The following is a 22,629-nucleotide window of genomic DNA, read 5'->3' as shown; positions in this document are numbered from 1 at the left end:
TCTAAAATCTTCTGTTATTTTTTAAAATTAAAAGCGATCCTATTAAGAAACAGTGCTCTAAACATTTTGGAGCTTTTCTTTAGAAACTGCCTCTACAGTGTGCTTCCTTGAATATTTTCAATAGTATAAATCTTTCTCCTCTGATCACGAACGTGTTCAAGTCATTGCAGCAGATGCTTTGTATTTCCCTGACTAGCACCCATGAAGCTGACTTTTGATTACTGTCCCTCTGTTTTTCTTTCTTGAATGCAGTCTTGGTGGAACTGCCAATCACTGTGCCCCATCCCTCCTCCACCCTTATTCACTGGCCTAGGGCTGGACAGTGGATCCAAACGATGTCAGTCAGACTCTCACTGGTATTTGAAGCTTGAAGCAATGTGACACAAGGACTGAAAATAGTTGAAGCTGATTCATGCCAACTGTGGAGGCCCAAAGAGGCTGTCTATTAGTTCCTGCTACTTTATTTCCTGGTTGTTACCTGGATTCTGTCTTTTCCCAGATGTGTCAACCAGTTGTTGTTTTAATTCTATGGGCTAACCTTTATCTTTCAACAAATCCCTTTGTTTTTGATTAATATACCCATAGTTGGTTTCTGTTACATGCAACCACTGATGCAGTCATAAGAGTGAATTCTGGTTATTGATAACGACAGGAAGTTTTGTTTGGAGTCAACAAAATAATGTGGGAATAGTCACCCCAATAAACTTTAATTGAAAAAAATAATGTGGGAATGAAGTCATATGTGTAGGATTTATTGGGGCTCCTCATCTGGCTCTTCATTCTATAAACACTTATTGAAAGAAGCCGTGGAGTCTAGGGGTTTTAGAGCCAAATATGGCTGGTTCTCTCACATACCAGCTGTGTGTAACCTTGAGCGTGTTACTTAAACTCTCTAAGCCTCAGCTTCCTCACAGGTAAATTGGGAATAGTAGTGGTAGTAATAGTAATAATAATAATAGAAATAATAATAATAATATATAGTTGTGAAGATTAAGTGAGATAAGTCATATAAAAGGTACAGAAACATTCAAAATATAAAGTATTATTTTTGTTATTATAATTTTGATGTGTTCTATGTGACAGTCATTAAACTACATGCTGGGTATGCAAAAATAATGAGAGAAAAGAAATTAAATCCACCTGTATTGTTCTTATAAAAAACATTGACTTTGAAGAAGTACATTGATGTTCTGTTTTAGGTGGAAAGCAAGGAATGAAGCGCCCCCAAGGTAATGCTTAATTGGTAGTCCAGTAAGGATGGGAAGAGAAGAGAAATCAGCCAAAGACAGACTGGAGATTTTAGAGTGAAAAGTGATATAATCTGATCCAGTTTATGTAAAATGAGGGAACAGTTGTAATCTGTATTTTATTTCTGGCATTCTCTGTGGGATTATTGACAAAGGGACAACACCCAGTTATGACTTCTATTAGTTCACTTTATACTCAGAAAACAGACGCTTGAGACAGGATTTGGGGATTGGGTTGTGCATATGTTCAAGAAACAGAAATTACTTCCTTGACAGGAGGAGGGGAGAATGGGACGTGGATAATGCATGGCCTATCGCGGCATCGTGACCACTCAAATTATCACTGAAGGATATCAAGAAGTGCAGGTGGAGGGCAAGGCCTGGGGAGATCATGTAGCTGTGGGACTTGGTCGCTATAGTGACCAAGTGTTTGTAAAGATTGTGGAGTCACCTGGCTTCTTCTGAGAACCCTAGATGATACAAGAGAAGTGAAAAGCTATGAATGTAGACTTAAGAATACACATATGGAACCAAAGGCAGCTTTGAAGGATCTTTTGTAATTGCAGGATTGATACAGCTGAGGGGTAAAGGGTGAAGAATTATCTCACCAATTAAAGCATGAACCTGCTGGGGTTCTGACCTAAGGGTAAGGGCACTGGTAGGGCTGGAGTGGGATGTGAGGCAGATAGGAACAAGGCTGAGAACTTTGAACCTGTAAATTCCACTTAATTCCCTTGCCAGCAGAGGAAATCCCACCCCTTTCCAAGGGAACAAGACTTCCTCTGCTAAAAGCTTTTTAAACGGGAACACCTGGCAATTGCCTCCCAAACTAATGTCACCATTCATTGCCTCCAGGCCCATAACAAGAGTTAAAACCCAACAGAGCCCCAGTGGAGAGTCACAAAGCCTGGTCTGGGAAGAGAGCTTATACAGAGAGTTTTAAAATGTCACTGATTGGTGTTGGCAAGAGTCTGGGGAACATACGTCAGAGTAGATTCGAAAGGTGTTAGACCAAAAAGGACAACATTTAGAGCTCTTTTGGCCTGAATTTATTAATATTGGAGCACTCATCCAGGATTCCAGATTTAATGTGTTGGCATTCGTTTGCTAAATTGGGTAATCCACATCTGGACCCAGACATAGTGTGGCAGATTGTACTTTCCAAGGTGTTTGGAATATATGTATATGAGGTCTGACAATTAAGTTTGCGAACTTGTTGCAATGCTGTTGCTAAACTTTTCTGATATCAGAGGGATTATTCATTATGAATTTGTACCAACTGGACAAAGAGTTAACCAAGTTTACTGTTTGGAAGTGCTGAAAAAGTTAGATGAAAATGCCCTGAACTTTTTGTCAACAATTCATGGCTCTTGCATCACATGGCACTGTCTGTGAGGGAGTTTTTAGCCAGTAAACAAATAACTGTATTGGAACACCCTCACTATTCGCCTAATCTGGCCCCCAATGACTTCTTTCTTTACCCGAAGATAAAGGAAAATTGAAAGGAAGACATTTTGATGACATTCAGGACATCAAGGGTAGTATGACGACAACCCTGATGGCCATTCCAGAAAAAGAGTTCCAAAATTGCTTTGAAGAGTGGACTAGGCGCTGGCATCGGTAACTGTAGTGATATTCAGCAATGAGGCATGTAGCACTTTTTCTAGGATGAGTTTGCGAACTTAATTGTCCAACCTCATACATATAAGGGGGAAGAAGATGGGTGAAGCATCTATCTATCTGTCGTGACAATAATGTGCAACTTCCTGAACTTAATTATACTTCTGTGATTTAGATGATTAGTTCAGTAACACATCCCACCAGTACTGAGCAATGTCTGGGACACAACCACATGGAGTAACCACAGATTGTATAGATTTCCTCTTGTATTTTTGATAAGAGTTGATGAACATCAAATAGCAGTTCTACTATGACATTTCGTTTTTGGTTAACTCTGCCTAAGAACAACTTGTCTAATAGTTACCTTCTGTATTAATCATGACTTTTATTTTCTATATTTTATAATGCTTTGACATCTTGGGGGGCCTTGCTGGCTGGGGAGAGGCCGCTCCTCCGCAGGGCTAGCTGAATGTTAGATAGCAAATAACTCCCCTGTGAGCACACCTTTCATATGCAAACCCACCAATCCAGAGCCCATATCCCCAACCACCTCCGTTATCTAATTCTCTCACTCCAAACCAATATTTCTCCTGCCCTAAATCAGGTACCAGGCAACTGGAGACCACGCCTGTAGCCCATAATCTCACAACATTATTCAGATGATTCAATCCTAAACTTTCTCATACCTGTTTTCCCATTCCTTCTCTGGAAAACCACTGTAAAGGCTCTGGGCTATATTTTCTCCTTTGCTCCTCTACCTCCTGATCAAGGACCTTGGGGCTTTCCCATGTAGCCTTGCGTGATGTTGCCTGCCCCCTTCTCTTGGGTAATGTAAGTAACAAACTCCTCTTTCTAAGGCAGTTGTGTTATGTCTGTCACCTCACCATTCCTGACTAAAACATTTTAGAATACATTCCTTCTCTCCTTATCATAAACATTGTAAAGCTGCCCAGGGTCCCAATTGTATACCCATTCTCAGTGGGCTTTCGCCGTTTATAGCAATATCCATGCAGGGCCAGTATGCATCTGAGGTTTTAGGATTGCCCAAGCCCTGAGTCTCTGCATGGACAAAGGTTTCTTTCCTACAATATTGAATGCCCTTTGGGTGTTGCAACTTGTTTTTTCTTTTTATTGTTTTTTAAACTGGGTTTTCATGTTTTTTCCTTGTTCAAAAGAAGAAAACAATCCATTATTTTGTTTCATCATCTTTGAATAGATGCATGAAACAAAGAGCCTCCCTGGATTTTATAGGACGAAAGTATGTCTACGCTACTCAAATGTAAACTTTATATAATGTGACTCTTTCCCCAAAGCCCAGTAACTGGACATGTGAAGGTGGGTCAACCAAAGCCTCTGCTTGATCTCCATAGCCATGGCAGCTTAAAAAGAATTCCTGTTGAGAAATAGAAGCATCCCTGCTCACAGTGAGACTAGGAAAATAAGTGATTCACTAGGAGAGAATAAATCAAATAGAAATAGAACTCAAGGAATTAAGTACATAGTAAAAATCATTCTTACCTTCAAAATAAGCTTGGTAAATTTTTTAAAAAATGACTTACTTGATAAAATTTTGAGTTTAGAAAATTTAGGAAATTGAGTCAAACACTAAATCACTGAGTAACACCTTTACACACTTCAGGCTCAGAACAAAAATCTCCAAAGTTCTTAACATAATGTATGATACACAATAACACGTATCATACTGAGGAATGAGAGAGTCATGATACCTTGGTTCTTGGCTTGGCTTTATTGGTAGCAATGGATATTCACTTAATTTTCCAGTCCTTCATCCATGAAATGAAAGGATTGGACTGGCTGAATTCTTTCACTTCTGATATTCTAACATGTTAATAATTTACTTGGGATTCTTTCTACAACTATTCCAGGCCCATCTTTAGGTTTTCAAATAGAACCCTCCAGCCTCAACCCCTGTGGAGACCTTTTTCCTCTTAATTTACTAGCAGTACCTAAGATTTTTGATATATGTCAAAATATAGATGCGTGCACTTACATTTTATAATCTAGAAATGAATAAAAGATTAAAGGCTAAAATGGAAAACTCTTTGACAATGATTTCTCAAAGCAATGGGGGTAGCTGGTGCTCAGCACAGTTATGGAGTCAGGGAATCCATCATTTAGGTAGGCAAATGGAGGCTCAGAATTGCTCTCCAATATGGGAGTGACAGTTGACATGGGCAAGTTCAACCCTTGTCTTGGTTGAATCCAAACCCATTGTTTTGTCTGTGGAATACTCCTTAGGAATATGGGCTTTAGAGTTAAACTACTAAAATCTCAGCCCTGTCACATATTAGCAGTGCAACTACAGACAAATTATTCCATTTTTTGAAGGTTCAGTTTCATCATCTGTAAAATGGAGCTGATAATAATGCTGACGTCAGAGTTACTGTAAGGATTAAGTGAAATAATGCATGCAGAGCTCCTAATGCCTTGTTCTTACTGAGCTGTGCTCACAAAGTAGTAGTGACTCATGCTATCTTGCCTTCTTGGATCTCAGTCTGTGCCCTAATTTTCTAGGAAAATTAAAGAAAAAATGAGATATAATTTACAAGTGATATGAAGGAAGTTGGGGAAAAACAGAGTGTCTAATATTTTAGAAAGATGAACTATTTTGCAAATGTAGAAAGCAGATCCCAATAGGGTTTACAATTTAAGAAATGACAGATTACAGAAAAATCAGTATCAGATTGGGAAGGAACATAACATTTTGACTCCCATGAAATATTAATGCCATAGACATCTTGACAAGCAGAGGGCAAGCAAAGGTCTGATTGTCATTGATAGGTAACAACAGGAAACAGTTGATTTCACACACTCTTCATGACGCTGGAGAATAAAATGAAATCGATGTGAAGCGAACTAGGTCTTGTTTTACTTGGAGTGGACATTTTTTTTCTTTTTTCTTTTTTTTCTGTCTTTGGAGAGCTCAGCCCTTCTTCACAATAGCAACCAACTCACATGACAAGTCTGGCCGGGTGGCAGCACTCACCTCCCACCTTGGAATCCAAAGGGAACATTTTCTCTTTTTCAACCTGCATTCACAGGCAGGCCTTGACTTATGCTCTGCAAACTGGACTCATCTCTCAGATTTGGGCTCTTCCTTGAGGGATACAGTGACGTGTGGCTGGGCTCCTCAGCTGCAGGTCCTTGCCAGGCCTACCCCTCTTTAGCTCCTTGGATTGTCTAGTTCCTAGGCCTGGTTGTGAGCTCTCTCTCCTCTCAATACTTTGAGCCTCCAATAGCCTTCCAGTGAAATCCCTTTCCGCCAAAGAGAACCTGTTTAGCTTGGTTTCTCCCAGAAGCAGAATCCAAGAGAGGAATTTGAATGCAGGTAGTTTATTTAGCAGATGTGGGAAACGTTGGTTAGAAGAGTGGAGAAGTGAGATGGGGATTAGAAGGCAGCTAAGAAAGGGAATGAAATCACAGCTGCTACTGTGGGCTCCTGCATGGATCCCGCAGAGGAACTCTGGGAAACTGTGGGAACAGGGGTCAGAGTTATCTTGCTCAGCTAGGGCGGGCACTGGGGTATTTATGCACCGACTTCTGTTAGTTCTAGCCTCAGGACTGCTTCTGGGGGTGCTCCCTGTCCAGCCCCTCTGGCTGCCATTAGCGCAGGCAGGGTAGCCTTCTCCTACTTTCGGGAAAGCCTCCAAAGAGATGCAGGTACTGGCAGTTGGCTCTGGGCTGGAGCACACAGAGGTGGTAAGACCTGGGTGACATAGGCAAGGTGCTGACAGCATCTGCTACAGGGCCACAGCTAGTTCCAGTTACTTGAGAATCAGAACCAGGACTGAGACAGGCCATAAGCAGGACTGCAGCCAGACTGGTCACTCCCAGGTAAATGATGCCGGCATCACCTGTCTACCTGACATGCCCATGTTTTCCTAATGGTTTCCGATGCCCAGGTGCCCTCCTTTCAGATTCCTGGTCCTGGGTAAGAACAGGCCAGACAGTTGTGTGCTGGTTTCCAGGAAGTGCAGAGAAGAAAGGCTCTGTCTGACCAGATTTCCGCAGTGGGAGGCAGTGCACTGAATCACTGATACCATCCTAAAATTGGGAAGGGTGGGGAAGGCCAGGGGTGGGGTGGGGGATACAAACCTGACAAATATTCATTGCAGCTATCACTTTGGCATCTCAAGTTCCAGTCTCAATAGTATCCCCGTACTGCACAGCTAAACCAGAGAATCAGCTGCCTACCATGATGACTTACTGCTCAGGTGGCTAAAACTGCACTCACTCTTGTTCCTAAGGAAGAACAACTGAAATCACATCGGTTATGGTAACCTGCTTGTGGACCAGGATTTTGTGATCGGGTCCATCATTTCTCCAATTCTGTGGTGATCCCATCTCAATATTTCACAACTGGTGGACCATGTTGAAAAGCTATCAACACAACATACCCTAAATATGACTGGATTATACAGAGAGAAAAAAAGGAAGACAGGTCACATATATAAACATAAATGGGATAGAGTGAGGATGGAAACAGGTGTAGAGATTAGAACCCTCATATCTGTCCCGAATCAGGAGGCTGTACTTGGGTTTAGGGGACTTCACCAAGGCATGGTCCCTTTGTCTTTAGCCAATATCTCAGCTGGTTGGCGTGCTTTACCCACCAAGTTGACACAAAACCTTTAATCCACAGGGATCTGAGCACCCCTGTGACTCAGATATACAGCCTGTGTTCCAGGGGTTCTGATAGTTATCCATTGTCTTATTGTTATGTGAGGTGGCATGTGGTGGGAACACCTGTATTTCCTCGTATTCCTTCCTGCTCCTGCTGTGTTTCAGCATGCCTAGTCCCCCTTGATAGGTTCAACATTTCTAGAAAACTTAGCCCCAACTTAGGACTCATCCTTTTTTGCTTGTTTGAACAAGCAAAAATTTCTGGCATGAATTTCTGATTGCTTTTGTAAATAAAGTTTTTATTGGAACACAGCGATATTGTCTACGGCTACTTTCATGCTACAGTGGCCAAGTAGTTGAGACAGATGCTGATGGCCTGCAAAGTCTGAGATATTTACGATCTGGGCCTTTACAGAAAAAGTTTACTAACTCCTGGGTTGGAAAAATAACTTGATAGTCAATAATTGCATAACTGTTTCCAGGGGCTGTTTGGTTTGCCAACATCTGTTTAGACAACTACAGATGCCGTCTCCACCTGATTAAACATCAAATAATTCATTGTTATTTTTCCAAGATTAATCTCTCCATTTCAGCCAAATTGGACATATGAAAGAACATGTGATAAGCACCATCCTCTTTGTTCACATATAAAAAATATTTCGTTCCGTGTGGGTCAGACCACTTTGAATACAATGATGACTTGACTGTCCAGAATAGCAGGAGTCGGAGGAAGGCAAGGCAAGCAAGGTGAGTAGGATGCAAAATTTAAGGAGGCACTCACTGTCGGGGTAACGTGTGTGCTAAGCCCTTCCTTGGCACAACCTTGAGAGTAAATGTCTCCCTAGTTGCCCTGATTGCCTCAGCCTAGACCTCGTCCTGTATAATAGTAATTACATGTTTCTACTTTACCTCTGATGGTGAAGTACTGATTCTTCATCGCCAACATCTCTAACATGTCGCATTCTTTCATTTCTGTTGGTATCGAAGAGATGATTTCACCTGCAGTGTTTCCCTGGCTCTAGTGAGTGTGTGTTGTGCTGCCCAGACCCTACTTTAGGACACAGGCACTCATTCCACCAGATGTTGGGAATGTTGGGAGCTGAGGGTTGTTCACGGAGTTGCTCTCTAGGAATTGCTTTCAACTGAAGAAAACCACCTCATCCAAGATCACGCCCATCCCTGAGGTCAGCCGTCAAGGTGGAGCTGGACACCTTGCTTCAAAATTGGACATTCCAGCTTCAGAGCTCTTGGTGGGATTGTATTACAGTATATCCCCCACCCACTGTCTAATTCTCCTGCCTTCATTCCCCCACGGAGGTTGATCATGAGAACATTTACCAATAAACTTCCTGCATGCAAATCTCCTCTCAGAGTGCCTTTCCTGGTGAACAACATCTATGACCATTGGTTTCAGGTGTGGTATGAGGAGGCTGACCCAACAATGAGATTTAGGAGCAGGGCCACCTGCCAGCTGACTGGCACTGAGGCCAGCATCACTGGTGGCAGATGGGACAATGATCACCTTGGCTTATGGTAGCAATGCATTCGTTAAAACTTTCACTGCTGGTGTATTGGGATGGGGATACCTATGGAAAGGAATGTATTGGTGCACTGAGGAAGGGAATGCAGAGGTAAGGGCAGTGCCACAGGTGTTTGAGAAGTTTGGCAGAAGTAGTAATTATAAGAACTGTGGAACTGGATGGCTATTCCCGAGGGCAATTAATGGAAACAGACTAAGACAATGAAAAACTGAGGGGTATTAATCACTAAAGTCTAAGAGTGAAAGACAGAGGGTCTCTTTGGCAGCATATAAGTAGACTCCTGTAGCCGGAGAGCAGAAAAACCAAAGGATTAGGCCTCGTGCAGAATTATAAGAATGCCAGTGCCCCAGAGGTGGTTGAATTCTCAACATTATAAAGTCTGTGGCACTAAAGTCAAGTTCCCGGTTGGGAAACAGTGGCACCTGTGACATGGGATAGGGAAACTGGGTCAATGCATTAGAAAATCTTGAATCCCTACATTCCTCTGAGCCTCCTGAGCTTGCAGCAAGGGCACACTACTTGTTAAAGGACTGTGCTCCCTCTTGCTTGAATACAATGCAGAAGCCTCTGATACTCAAGACAATAAGCAGCCCCCTTATGATCTCCACCCATCTCATATCCTGACTATCAAGCCAATAATTAGGGTTAAATCACAATAAAACTCTGCGGTGGAAGTTCTAGGCCTGCTAAGGAAGGACAGGGACTCGGAGCAAGCAATTACAGGAACTCACCACATGGTAACAGCAGCTGGGAAGAGCAGTATCTGAGGCTGGGTCCTGAGGGTGCTGACTGAAGAGAATTAGAACATAATAAAGGACAGTCATCATGGGAGCATTCTTCCATAATACATGATTTAACACCTTTGGCAGTGACCGTGGGAAGTGATAGCTCTTAGAAGTTTGAAGAAAGAGAAGGCCCACACCATGTGAAATAGAAATTCTAGAATGGCTGTGGTGGACAGTGGAAAAATAGATTGAAGGCTAAGAGAAGAGGGCATGCTACAGTAGACATACAATTTAAGGCCAGAAAGCCCACAGGCTGGGGAGGGCCCAGAGGACAGTCCGTTTATCAACATATTAAAGAATGCTTGGGTGGGAGGGCATTAAGTCACTGAGATTCTCACTGTTTTTGTCTCTGTAGGACAGGGCTGAGGATAGCAGATGCTGATATACAGCTGTGCTTCCTGATAACAAGGAGATAATAGGATTCTAAAATAATAAAAACCAGCTGGTCTTTAATCATCGGAAGCAATGAGGCTACAGAATTGGAGTGGCATGGGGATGCGTGGATCTGACTTCTAAGGCTACAGAATTGGTTAATAGAAAATGTCTAGGAGCAAGAGAGATGACAGGCTATAAGGGTATTGCTTAACTTATGCAATCGAGAAATCAAGGATAGAAGATAAAAAGGCTGAATATAGCCAAACTGAAAAGGCGTGATCCCTTGCTCCATTTCGAGACCTGAGCTATTTTAAGACCCAGGACCACAGAATTATGGAGAGGCCATGTCTCCAGGAGGAAGGAACCTGCAATACCATGGCAAATATATATGATAACGATCCCTCTAGTCTGTTCCCAGAGAGATTTATGGCCATTTACTAAGATAACCAATCACTGGAGAAAAGGGAATACTCAAACATTTCAAGGACTGTTGGACATAGAGTACAAGTCAACATTGCTCTCTGGGAATCAAAAGCATTATTGTGGACCACATTTATAGTGGAAGCAAATGGGAAATGGGAGACCAGATAATAAATAGAGTCCTGACTGTGGTCCATTTCACAGTTGGTCTGCTGGGTCTATAGACTTTTCTGTATAATAGGAAACAACAAAAGGAAAATAAATACCAAATTTTAAGAAGCCACAATCAGCCCAAATTACATATTACAAGTTAATCAACCAAGCTTGATGTACTAGTTTGGATTAGTTCAATGTATTGACCAAAAACTCAAAGAATGGCATAAAAATATATGAGTTTGTTCACTCTTGTAAAAGAAGCCTGCAGGCTTCTACGATTGGGGATTCAGGCACTAATTTTTCTACTCTACCACCCTTAGCATGAGGGCTCCATTTCAAGGTCATTTCATAGTCTAATAGGACTGCTGGAGCTCCAGCCATCATGTACAATTTCCAGGAAGGTAGAAGAGAAAGGGCCAAGGGCCTCAGTGCGTGCCCTCCTTTTAAAGAGCCTTCCTGGAATCTTTTTTTTTTTTTTTTAAATTGGGGAATATTGGGGAACAGTGTGTTTTTCCAGGGCCCATGGGCTCCAAGTCATTGTCTTTCAATCTAGTTGAGGGCACAGCTCACGTCCAAGTCCAGTTGCTGGTTTCAATCTTAGTTGCAGGGAGTGCAGCCCACCATCCCATGCGGGAATTGAACCGGCAACCTTGTTGTTAAGAGCTCGTGCTCTAACCAACTGAGCCATCTGGCTGCCCCCTTCCTGGAATCTTTTTAATCAACAACTTCCACTTACATTTGATTAGCTATACTTAGTTTCAGATGGCCATACTTAGTGTCACGGGAGGATAATCAATATAGTTCTTTTTTCTTTAACAGAGAAGATTATTACCTTGAATAAAACAGATTCTGTTAATAAAGTGGAGAATAGATACTGGATGGACAACTGGCCCTCTGCCACAGATTGCTTTCAGCGCTCAGAAGCCCTATTTAGTAGGTGTCCTCCAGCTCCAAAACGCTGGCAAAATCTCACGGCCACATTGCCAGTATTTTGTCTATAGCTTGAGCTTCTCTCCAGTTTCCATATGGAGGTGTCATCTTAGAATCCATTGCTTCAGTGCTTTCTCAGTCTCCTGGGCTGACTCAAGCCAGAAGAGCCAAGCATTTCTCTAGGGTTGTCCTACGTGGTTTCAGTTTTGGGTCAGAGAGTTATAACTCTTCCCCAGGTGACTCAAAAACTCACCATTTTAGTGTAGTATGCTTTGGGTGCTCTTATCAAAAAGATAAGAGATAACAAATAGCAAAGGTATGGAGAAAAGGGAACCCTTACACACTGTTGGTAGGAATGTAAATTGGTATAGCTATCATGGAAAACAGAATGACAGTTCCTCAAAAAGTTAAGCATAGAAGTACAATATGATCCCTCAATTCTACTCCTGAGTATATATCCAAAGAAAATGAAATCTGTATCTTAAAGAGCTATCTGCACTCCCATGTTCATTCCAGCATTATTCACAATAGCAAAGATACTAAAGTAAACTCAGTGTCCTTCAGTGGGTGAATGGATAATGAAAATGTGAAACACACACACTGGAATATTACAAAGAATATACAATGGAATAGTATTCAGCCATAAAAAAGAAGGAAATCCTGACATTTGCCATAACCTGGGGAAAAATGGAGGGCATTATGCTAAGTGAAATACATCAGACAGAGAAAGACAAATACTGTACGGTGTCCCTTGTATGTGGAATAAAAAAAATTTGATTCCATAGAAACAGAGAATAGAATGGTGGGGGTCAGGTACTGGGGGAGGGGAAATAGGGAGATGTAAGTCAAACCTTCAGTTATGAGAAGTTCTTAGGATCAAATGTGCAGCATACAGCATGGTGACTATAGTTAATAATATGGTATTGTACACTTGAAAGTTGCTGAGAGTGGATTTTAAGATTTCAACAACAGACACACACAAAGAGTTAACTATATGAAGTGATGTATGTGCTAATTAGCTTGATCTTGGTAACTATTCCACAATGTATATCACAGCACCAAGTTGTACCATTTAAATATGTACAATTTAAATATGTACAATTGTATTTGTCAATTATTTCTCAATAAAGTTGGAATAAAGATTACCAGTTCTAAAAATTAAACAAAACCAAAGTAATGATGTAGATTTTTCACTTAATAGTTAAGATCTATCCATGTTACTCTCTGTGAAGATGTGAAATAGCATAACACAATTACCATATTGGAATAGCACCTTGCACGCACAAGCAACACTCTATTTCAACAATATACGGGGTTGGACAACTAAGATTGCGAACTCATCCTAGAAAAAGTGCTACATACCTCATTGCTGAATATCACTATGGTCACCTTTGAAGCACTCCCCTTGGGAAGCCTATGCACTGATGCCAGTGCCCAGTCCACCCTTCAAAGCAATTTTGGAACTCTTTTTCTGGAATGGCCATCAGAGCTGTCATCATCATATTATCCTTTATGTCCTGAGTGTCATTAAAATGTCTTCTTTTCAATGTGTCCTTTATCTTTGGTAAAGAAAGAAGTCATTGGGGGCCAGGTTAGGTGTGTAGGGAGGGTGTTCCAATACAGTTATTTATTTACTGGCTAAAAACTCCCTCACAGACAGTGTCATGGGAGCTGGTGCATTGTTGTGATGCAAGAGCCATGAATTGTTGGTGAAAAGTTCAGGACGTTTTTGTCTAACTTTTTCACGCAGCCTTTTCAGCACTTCCAAATAGTAAACTTGGTTAACTCTTTGTCCAGTTGGTACAAATTCATAATGAGTAATCCCTCTGATATGAAAAAAATTTAGCAACATCGGTGCAATAAGTTCGCGAACTTAATTATCAGACCTGGTAGAACTATCTACAGCATATATTAAACACAAAAATAGAGTCTTATGGATTAAAAGGAATGTAAAGAGAGCAATGACCGGGAGAAATTAAAACAAAACAGGAACCTTGCAGATTGACACTGAACGTACCAAGCATTGAGGATATGGTTAATTAAAAAATTTGTACCTGAGATTAAAAAACCCAAAGTGATTCACTAGAACATGAATAATTTGCAATTTGAGGTAACTTGTGCACTTATATACACTTGAATATGAGAAATTGCCCAAGTAAGAAGTCATTTCCATGTCATACCTTAAGTCTTACAAGAGTCTGCAAAGCAACGGATTCAGGTTAAAATAATCCTTAGTATTTTTTTCTCCAGGCAGTTAGTAAAGGGAGAATGAACATAAAGACTGAAAAGAATATTTTTGTAGGATGGATGAAGAGTAAAGAACATTTAATGTCAAAGGATTTACCAACCATTGAAAATTAACAATGGCAGCTTGATGAAACATTTTCTCCACTAATGTCAGGGTGAAATTTTTTTATTTTAATTAAAGTTTATTGGGATGACAGTTGACATGTCAGGGTGAAATTTAATGTTACAAGATGATCACCCAAACCATGAGAGGGCGGATGTCAAGAATTTTCCTGATGTTTTCCTCATGGCATTCTATTCTATTTTAGCCTCATGCACCAGATCAACTATCCAAGATTGAATACAAATGGAATGTACTTGCTGGAAAGAAATAAAAAAAAATCTCACAACATTGCACATGGTGGTAACAAAAATTTTTCTTTATCACCTTTAATTTTTGTTCATAGCATTACAAAAGATAATGTAACTGATTTTTTTTTTTAAGGATATGGCATTTTTCCTGTTAGCAAGGAAATAATCAAGAGTTAAGTTTAAGTGATAAGGTGTTGGTATATCAGTGTCTTAAGACCTCAAAGTTGGTATTTAGGATCTTTGGCTTATTAGATTGTTTGCATAATCATAAATCTAACATGATACCATCTGAATATTCTGAAAGTTATAAATTTACATATGAATTTATATATGTACTAATTTCTTTTTGGATTATCATCTTCCTTTCATTGCTTCATTATTTCTCATCTAAATTCTGTTTTATAGCAATCTTTGCATTCTTTGGGTTTATCATTGGTGGAATAAAACTGTAAATGCCTACTACGTTTATCATTCTTAAAGGAGGGAATGCAGGATTAAAGAAGAAAAAAAATCCCAGCTCTCATGAAGTTTGTATTCCAATGATTAATGCTGGTTAATTTAGAGTATAAACTGTTCAATATTGTGATGTAATAACAGGAAAATGATTTTTATAAGATGTTTTTGAAATTGGATATATTTTTGTCCTGATACTGCTTCTGTTAAACATAGCTCATTTGACTGTTATAACATAATGTGATTGACTATCATACATATTTAAATATAACTTGGGTCAAATCACATCCCCAAACAAAACAAATGTATGTCTGGTCCAAAAGGTTTAGACTAGAACACCACGGTTCTTGACATACTGTGGATGTTTAAAAGGTTGCATTGAACATTAAGCCCTTTGCCTGACATTTTTGTAGCCTGTGTATTTAGTACATTAAGATACATTTCACCCTTTTCTCATTATTTATAATACACCTGATCTAGATATTAAATACATTCCTTCCAGTATAACCCTCTTTTTCTTCCATACAATCTGCGTATTCCTCCCTCTCATCCTCCAAGTCCAACCCCTTTGCACAGCCATTTCTATTTTTTTCCCTTTTAAAAAAATTGCACTCTGATGTATCCCTGTCTCCTCTGGCTCCCTCTCCCTTTAGATCTCCAAGGCGAGAGGCAGCCTGAGTTCCCAAAGGAGCCTTACAGCTGTTAAGGGCAGCTCTGGGGCAGCAAACACGAGCTCCTGCTCTCTTTGCCGCACTATGTAGAGGAAGGAATATTGAACAAGCTCTTGTCTCAAGCTTACCAGGAAATATCTGAAGCTGGGAATCCAGGGCCAATATCAAATTGATAGCCAAAGGGTTCACCTCAGGGAAGCCACCGTTACCAAACCAACATTATTAAATAAGGTCTGTTGTGATCAGTCAACAGGTAATTTCAAACATGTTACACATAAACTATATCGTTTAGGATTTTGAGTTCATTCCTTCATAAGCATGTATTGAACACTTAACTTGGTATAATACTCTTTACCAGTCACCGAAGGGAATATAATACCAAGAGCTGCCATTTGTTAATTTCCTACTGTATTCGAAGCACTTTGCGTCTATTGTTTCTGATTCTTACTCCTGCAACATCAGGATGATATTATTACCTCCATGTTAGGTGTGAGGACATTGAGGAAAGTGAGAAAACTGAAGGTCAGATAGGTTAGGTGATCACCAATCTCCAGCCATGTTTGTGAAGCTTCTAAATGCCTGCTGTTTCCATGGGATACAACTCAGAAGACTGGATGCTAACCAAGACGTATCTCTCTGTAAGTGGAAAGAAAATTGAGTGTGATTAGGAATTCTGTGGAAACTCAGATGGGAGAGGAAAATGTTGTTGAGTCTTGGCCCATTAGTAAAGGCTTAGGAACAAAGTAGGATCCAAGAGAGTAGGATCCAATGGCTGTGCATTTTGCCCTGAGGAAATTTTCTAAAACTCCATGTGCTTTCTCAAATCCTTTCTGGAATAATGCAATGTACAACTAAACAAACCAATTAAATATAGTCAGTATTGGTGTGCATGAAGTTGAGGCACAGCCACTGCTTTTGTGAATGTAATAATCTACATTAAATAACTTGCCTATAAGTCAGCAATATGAGAATTCTTCATGTGGCTTGCAAATCCTAGAAAACCCATGCCAGTACTCACGTTAAATCACAGACCAGCTCTGTATTTTCTGGAAGTCTTTATAATGTCATTTTGTCTCAGAAGACAAAGAAATCTCCAAAGAAATAAAAAAAGTTTGTAGTTGATGGAAACCTTAAGAGGACAGTAATACAGAAACAAATTTGACTAGAAGGAGATAAATCTGTCAGAGCTGTGGTTTCAAAAGCATTCCTCAAGGCCATATTTAACTGTAGTTTCTGATGAAATTGAATAATAAATTTCAATAGAAAAAATATGTAATCACTATTATTTATAGTGCTGGCAGAAAAAAAATCGTAGATTTGTATAATAGAAGAAAAAGGGTCAATTAACAGTCTCTGCTAAGGAAAGCTATGACCTGGAGGCCAAGTTTTAATTTTTTGGCATTCATTGATTTTCCTCCCACATCTTGAATGGTTCCCTCAAAAAAATCATCTATATGTTAAAAATAAAATCTCAACACTCATTGAGTTACAGAAATATTCCTGAATTAAGTGTAATATTCTTTCATCTTTTCTGCCTCTAGGGGGAAGTGTGTTTTCAACAATTCGAAAATACAGAAGGTATTTTCTTTGTGGGCTACCGCTTCACAGGGACATTCTTCAGCGTGACTTCAGGGCTGGCTTAACCAGGAAGAGATTCTCTTTGAAAACTGGGAAGGGCTCTGTTTTAGAGGTTGCCATCAGAATTCTGGAAGGACACACAGGCTATTAAAATTGGTGGAGAACACTTCTCTCTGATAGCATTTCTAACACATTTCAAAGAACTGCATGTTAAGTAAGGTTCCCTATATAATGCTGTCTTTCCTGGTCGCAGGAGAATAGATACAGACACTAGTTTCATTTCGCAGAGCTGAAAACAAATAGTTGAATACTTTAAGGAAAACTTGCCAACTTGTTTTAGCAACTTAAAAAGAACGTGATTTGTAGATATTGATGAAAACATTTCTAAATCCTATAAAGTCTCTTAGATTCCGTCACATCATGTTTAGGGCTAGCACTGTCCTTAGGCTTTTATTTGGCTAATTCTTTTTTTTAAATTTTATTTTGCAGTATTTCCTTTTAGCTTTCTTTTTTTTTCATTCAGCAATTGTGGCCTGAAAGAATGCACTCAGAGAAGGTTGGCAATTCTTTGAGTGTTAAAAAAAGTGCTCCTTCTCTCTCTTTCTTTTCCATGTCAGTGTTTTACAGAATTAAAAAGAACAATATTTAAAAATTGAGTCTAAGGGCTGAATTATTTCACTTTCCCCCCTTCTTTCTGGGTTTATCTTCATGATTAGAATGCTGCAAAAATTCTATGATAAATGTTAGTAATCTTATTGTGCTGCATAGCCTCAAAACTTAGCTACACACAAAGAAAAATTTTGACATAAAGAATGTTATTACTTAATGTGAAAGTTAGTTTTGTTCCCTCTTTCACATGGTGTAATGGGTGGTACATGCTTTATTTCTACTCCAACTCCACATGAAAATATTCTCAGGGGATGAAGAGGTATTTAAGTGTGCCATTTATATTCTTTGGGCCTCAGTTCTTCATCTGGAGAGCGCCAGGTGTCAGGCTGGGCAACTTCTAAAGTCCTTTCCAGCCGTAAGATTGGAGAACTCCATGACATTCATAATATTTACACAAACTTTCAGCTGCTTGGGAAAAATCGAATTTGATGGAAAGTAAACAAACTTGTAACATTAAAATCCGTATACTTATATTACTTGGGGGGGGGGTTTCTATACTTTCGTGCCTATTTTCATTTGAAAAACTTTTAAAAATCCTAATTTCTGCTCTTTGGAAAAATTTAAGGGCTTTTCTGGTTCTGCTGTCCATTTCGGGGCTCTTCCGGTCCACAGCCTGGTTTGTTGGTACTTTTGAATGACAAGCTGGAAGTTGAGAGCTCTGATCCAAAGGCCACCGAGAGGCTGAAACTCACCCAAACGTAAACTTACTGCCCGGCGCGTGACCCTCGGCGCCGCTGGGCAGCGCCTGGGAGAGGAGAGGCGTTCACGCCCGGTGCCACTGAAACTCCAGACTCTCCGAATAAGCCCACGCTACACAGTGTGCAGGATCATATCGCCATTGGCTGGTGTTCCCCAGACACACGGCATAGCGAACGGTAATAGGAAACCCCGGTTCCTTGACGTTTCCTGGCAACCGGTTTGGAAATCCATTAAACCCCTCGGATTAAGCCGTTGTTCTCTTTCTTCCTTCCTTCTTTCCTTCTGTTTCTCTTCCTCCCTCCCTCCTTTCCTTCCTAGGAGTTCAGGGAAGATTTAATTGCTGTGAAGCCCTAAATCTCAGTATCCAGTGTGTGTGGATTACCCGATTTGTGGAATTAAACCTTGTACAGATGCTTCTTTTCCTACTGGTTAGCAGCTCTAATTAAACAAATGAAATTCTCCCAGGAGTTAGAAGCTCCTACATGAAGAGTCAGGGATCATAGTGCATAACCTGAAATCTAAATGACCCAGAGGATGAAATGTTACCCATACACTATTGGTGCCAAGAAACAGCGGTAAGGAGGGTGCTATTAAGGCGGCGAGCGCTGATGCCTGAAGCTGCCACATCTCCGGAAACCCCAATTTGCATTTTCACGGTCACAAACGAGAGCGATTGCTCTTTCGGGCCTCGGCATTAAAACAAAACAAAACAAAAGAAAAGAAACCAAACCAAACCAAACCAAAACAAAACACGCAGAGCCTGGAGCCGCGGCACTCTGCATACCAGTTGGCTGCAAGTTTCTGCCGAAAGAGGGCGTTAGTCTAAGACTAATAGAAATGTGTGGACACGACGCCCAGTCAAATGGAAGACCGTTTTAAAACATTTCCAATTTATTTTAATTTGCGGGACTTAAGTGTCAGAATTCTCCCGTCCGATGTAGCACGTTCACATCGCAAATGACCTCGAAGTGCTACAACGTTCAGAAGGTCAAGTTCCATTCGGACCGGCTTTGCAGCGCCGCGGAATCCCGCGAGGCTCCTCTGGCCACGAACTTCCCTGCGGCCTTTTCCATCCTTGTCTCCACTGCTCTTGTGGCTGTGACCGGTGACGGGACTGGGTCTCCCAGGCAGGACCCTTTTTGGCATTGCAGGACTCAGAGCACAGCGTCTCGCGCTCCCCCGAGGAGAAGCGGTTGGATTTCCAAGCGCTCGGGTTGGAGCGGAGAGCGCGCCTGCACCCAGGGGACCCTTGGGGTAACGAAATGGGGAGAAGGTCTCTTTATTTAGTTACCTGGCTTAGCAAACAACCCCCGAGGACGCCTTGGAGATGCTTCTCAAGCTTTTTGCCACCTCCAGAAGCCGGACCATTCGCTTGTCTTTGGGAGCAACAAGTTTCGCTTTCCTGCTCGCAGTGCGGCGGCCGAGGGTGTGTGCGCGGGATCCCTGGGATCCCAGCGACGCTGCGACTCCTGCGCGAACCTGCGCTGCCCAGAGGGAGGGGGGCCCGTGCTGGGATGCGGAAGGAGGGGTGCGACTAACGCCTGGGCTAGCAGGGCGTTCCAGGTCCGCGATCAAGCCGCCTGCACTGGGTCCTTAGCCCCAGTTCCCTTACCTAGCGCCAGGGGACAGGGAAGGTCGGGTGCTCACCCGGAGTTGGCGCGTCATGAGGGAATGTGGCCGGAGTGAGAAAGAGGTGAGAGCGAGTAGGACCTACGGATTTTTGCACCGAAACGACCAGTTTCTAGGACCACTCCTTCCTCTAATCCTGTTGTTTATTTTTGCACGTTGTGTTTGTGCCTGCGCGCATTGCTTTACTTTCAAAAGCATTTCTTTTTTTAGAGCCCAAGGCTGGAGAGAGCGCTGCCTCGTGCGGGGCCAGGGAGAGGCGGGGACCCTGGAGGAGGTGCGGTGCGGTGGGGGCTCCTGCGGGTGCGGACGTGGGCGACTGCGGCTTTAAGGAAGAGGTTGAGAGCTGGAGGGGAGTGGGGGTTAGGGAAAGGGGAGTGGTGGGAAGGGAAGGGGTGCGGGGAGGAGCCCTGATGTAAGAATGTTAATGAGAGGCTCCCCCAGCCCAACCCCCCACTACTCCCCACCCCCACCTTCCCCACCCGCTGGAAATACAAGGCCGGCCTCGGCGCGCCTTGTGTGGTAACACGCTCCGCCGCTGCCACGCTATTTAAACGCTGGTTATGGATCCAGGAACCGGCGCGAATCAATGAGATCAAACGCGAAGGAGATGCACCGTCAATTACAAGCACTTGGACAAGTCTAACTTTTTTTTTCTTTTACAAATATGCTTTCAAAAGCAACCTTAGCAACGCCCAAATAGAAGCCACTCTAAGCAAAATAGTATATATAAAGGGAGGGCGAATATATATATATTTATAATAAGTATATATATGTATAAATATATTACAGGCGTACAGGTTTACACCCGGTGAACTTTTTCTTATTTTTCTTTCTCTCTCTTTTTTTTTTAAACGAGTGACATTGCAAAGAAGGACTCTTCCTCTCTATCTTTTGGCGAGTCAGTGAAGGGGTATTCTGTTTTCTTAGAGCGCCCAAGGGGGCGCAGGGACCTCGGAGAGAAGAGTGGGGAGGAAAGAGGAAGGATGGGTGGGGGGCAGAGGGCGAGTCGGCAGCGAGGGCCGGCGCTTTCCTGCGGCACGATGCTGTCCTTGCTCACTTTCTCCGTGTTCGTCCTGCTCAGCTGGGTGTCGGTAGCCGGCAGCACGGGTGGAGGTGGCAGCGGAGGCGAGGGCCTGGGCGGCGAGCGCCGGGAGAGAGAGGCGCTGCCGCCACAGAAGATCGAGGTGCTGGTGCTATTGCCCCAGGACGACTCGTACCTGTTCTCCCTGGCCCGGGTGCGGCCGGCCATCGAATACGCGCTGCGCAGCATTGAGGGCAACCGGACCGGGCAGCGTCTTCTGCTACCCGGCACTCGCTTCCAGGTGGCCTATGAAGATTCAGACTGCGGTAACCGTGCACTCTTCAGCCTGGTGGACCGCGTGGCAGCGGCGCGGGGCGCCAAGCCGGACCTCATACTGGGGCCGGTGTGCGAGTACGCCGCGGCGCCGGTGGCCCGGCTTGCGTCGCACTGGGACCTGCCCATGCTATCCGCCGGGGCACTGGCCGCCGGCTTCCAGCACAAGGACACGGAGTACTCGCACCTCACGCGCGTATCCCCCGCGTACGCCAAGATGGGCGAGATGATGCTCGCCTTGTTCCGCCACCACCAGTGGAGCCGCGCCACGCTGCTTTACAGCGACGACAAGCTAGAGCGGAACTGCTACTTCACCCTCGAGGGCGTCCACGAGGTCTTCCAGGAGGAGGGCTTGCACACGTCCGCCTACAGCTTCGATGAGACCAAAGACTTAGACACGGACGACATCGTGCGCTACATCCAGACCAGTGAGCGAGGTGAGCAAGCGCGTGCCCCAGGCCCCCGCGGTAGCCCAACCACTCCCACCCCCCCGGCTTTCCCTACACACCCATCCGCTCCTCTGTGGACCCCACTATCCCCTGCGGCACTAAGGACTAGGGGAGGGCGCACGTTCGGGAACGAGCTGTCTGGCAGCTACAACCTTTAATCAGCACCCATCGCGGTCGCGGGGTGTACGTAGAGGGTCCGGGGAAGGTGGTGCAGCCTGGGGGAGGGGCGTCTGAGCTCGCAGCTCCCGCGTGCCCAGGTCCGACAGGTGCTGTCAAACTGCCTAGGTTTTTCCTTCCTCCCTTCCCCTTCGCCAGCGCCTGGCTGGTGATTAGGGGCGTACTCCCGGTGCCTTGCTCCAACCAGGGGTTGAGACGTGCAGAGGTCAAAAGAACTTGTCACCCAGTTCTTTTCGGACCTGCACCCCTTTCTGGGCTGAAGCGTCTGAAGACGCTCTAAAGCCCGCACGCCGCCACATGGCTAGCTCAGGTCTCCGGGTTTCCCCGCTGCTCCTTCCACAGACCCCAGCTTTCTTTTAAAAGCTCATTTATCGCCCTTCTCATTCCTTCCACGGCCCCTCCAGACCCTTATAAACGAGCTTATGTGGTTTCCACCAAAAATGCCTCTCTGTGTCTGGACTCAGGCGACAATCACTTCCCCCGGCGCGTTGGGCATCGCGGTCTCTAAAGCACCCGCAGCGAGGCTTTGCGGGCGCGCGCGCTGGAGAAGTGAGCGCTGAACCTCCTTTCCATGTGTTTCCCGCCCCCGCCCCCACAGTTTTCTTCGCGGGTCTGTGGGGGTTTGAATAAGCAC

At 43.2% G+C, this 22,629-nt stretch overlaps 1 protein-coding gene across 2 annotated transcripts in view; it reads left to right on the top strand.

Moving 5' to 3' along the window:
* The first annotated feature begins 20,544 nt into the window (after positions 1-20,544).
* The window catches only part of NPR3 (natriuretic peptide receptor 3), a 73,555-nt gene continuing 71,470 nt past the window's right edge, over positions 20,545-22,629 (top strand). The window contains exon 1 of one of the 2 annotated variants that reach the window (XM_019737286.2): positions 20,545-21,806. In XM_019737286.2, the coding sequence (XP_019592845.1) occupies positions 20,999-21,806 (808 nt within the window). In that variant the 5' untranslated portion in view covers positions 20,545-20,998. The remainder of the gene's footprint in view (positions 21,807-22,629) is intronic. The other variant, XM_019737285.2, reaches the window with a different exon arrangement.

This window comes from Rhinolophus sinicus, linkage group LG03 (genome assembly GCF_036562045.2).
Source record: "Rhinolophus sinicus isolate RSC01 linkage group LG03, ASM3656204v1, whole genome shotgun sequence".
Lineage (NCBI taxonomy): Eukaryota > Metazoa > Chordata > Mammalia > Chiroptera > Rhinolophidae > Rhinolophus > Rhinolophus sinicus.
The sequence above is the reverse complement of the archived record's forward strand: the minus strand, read 5'-3'. Positions and strand labels throughout refer to the sequence as shown.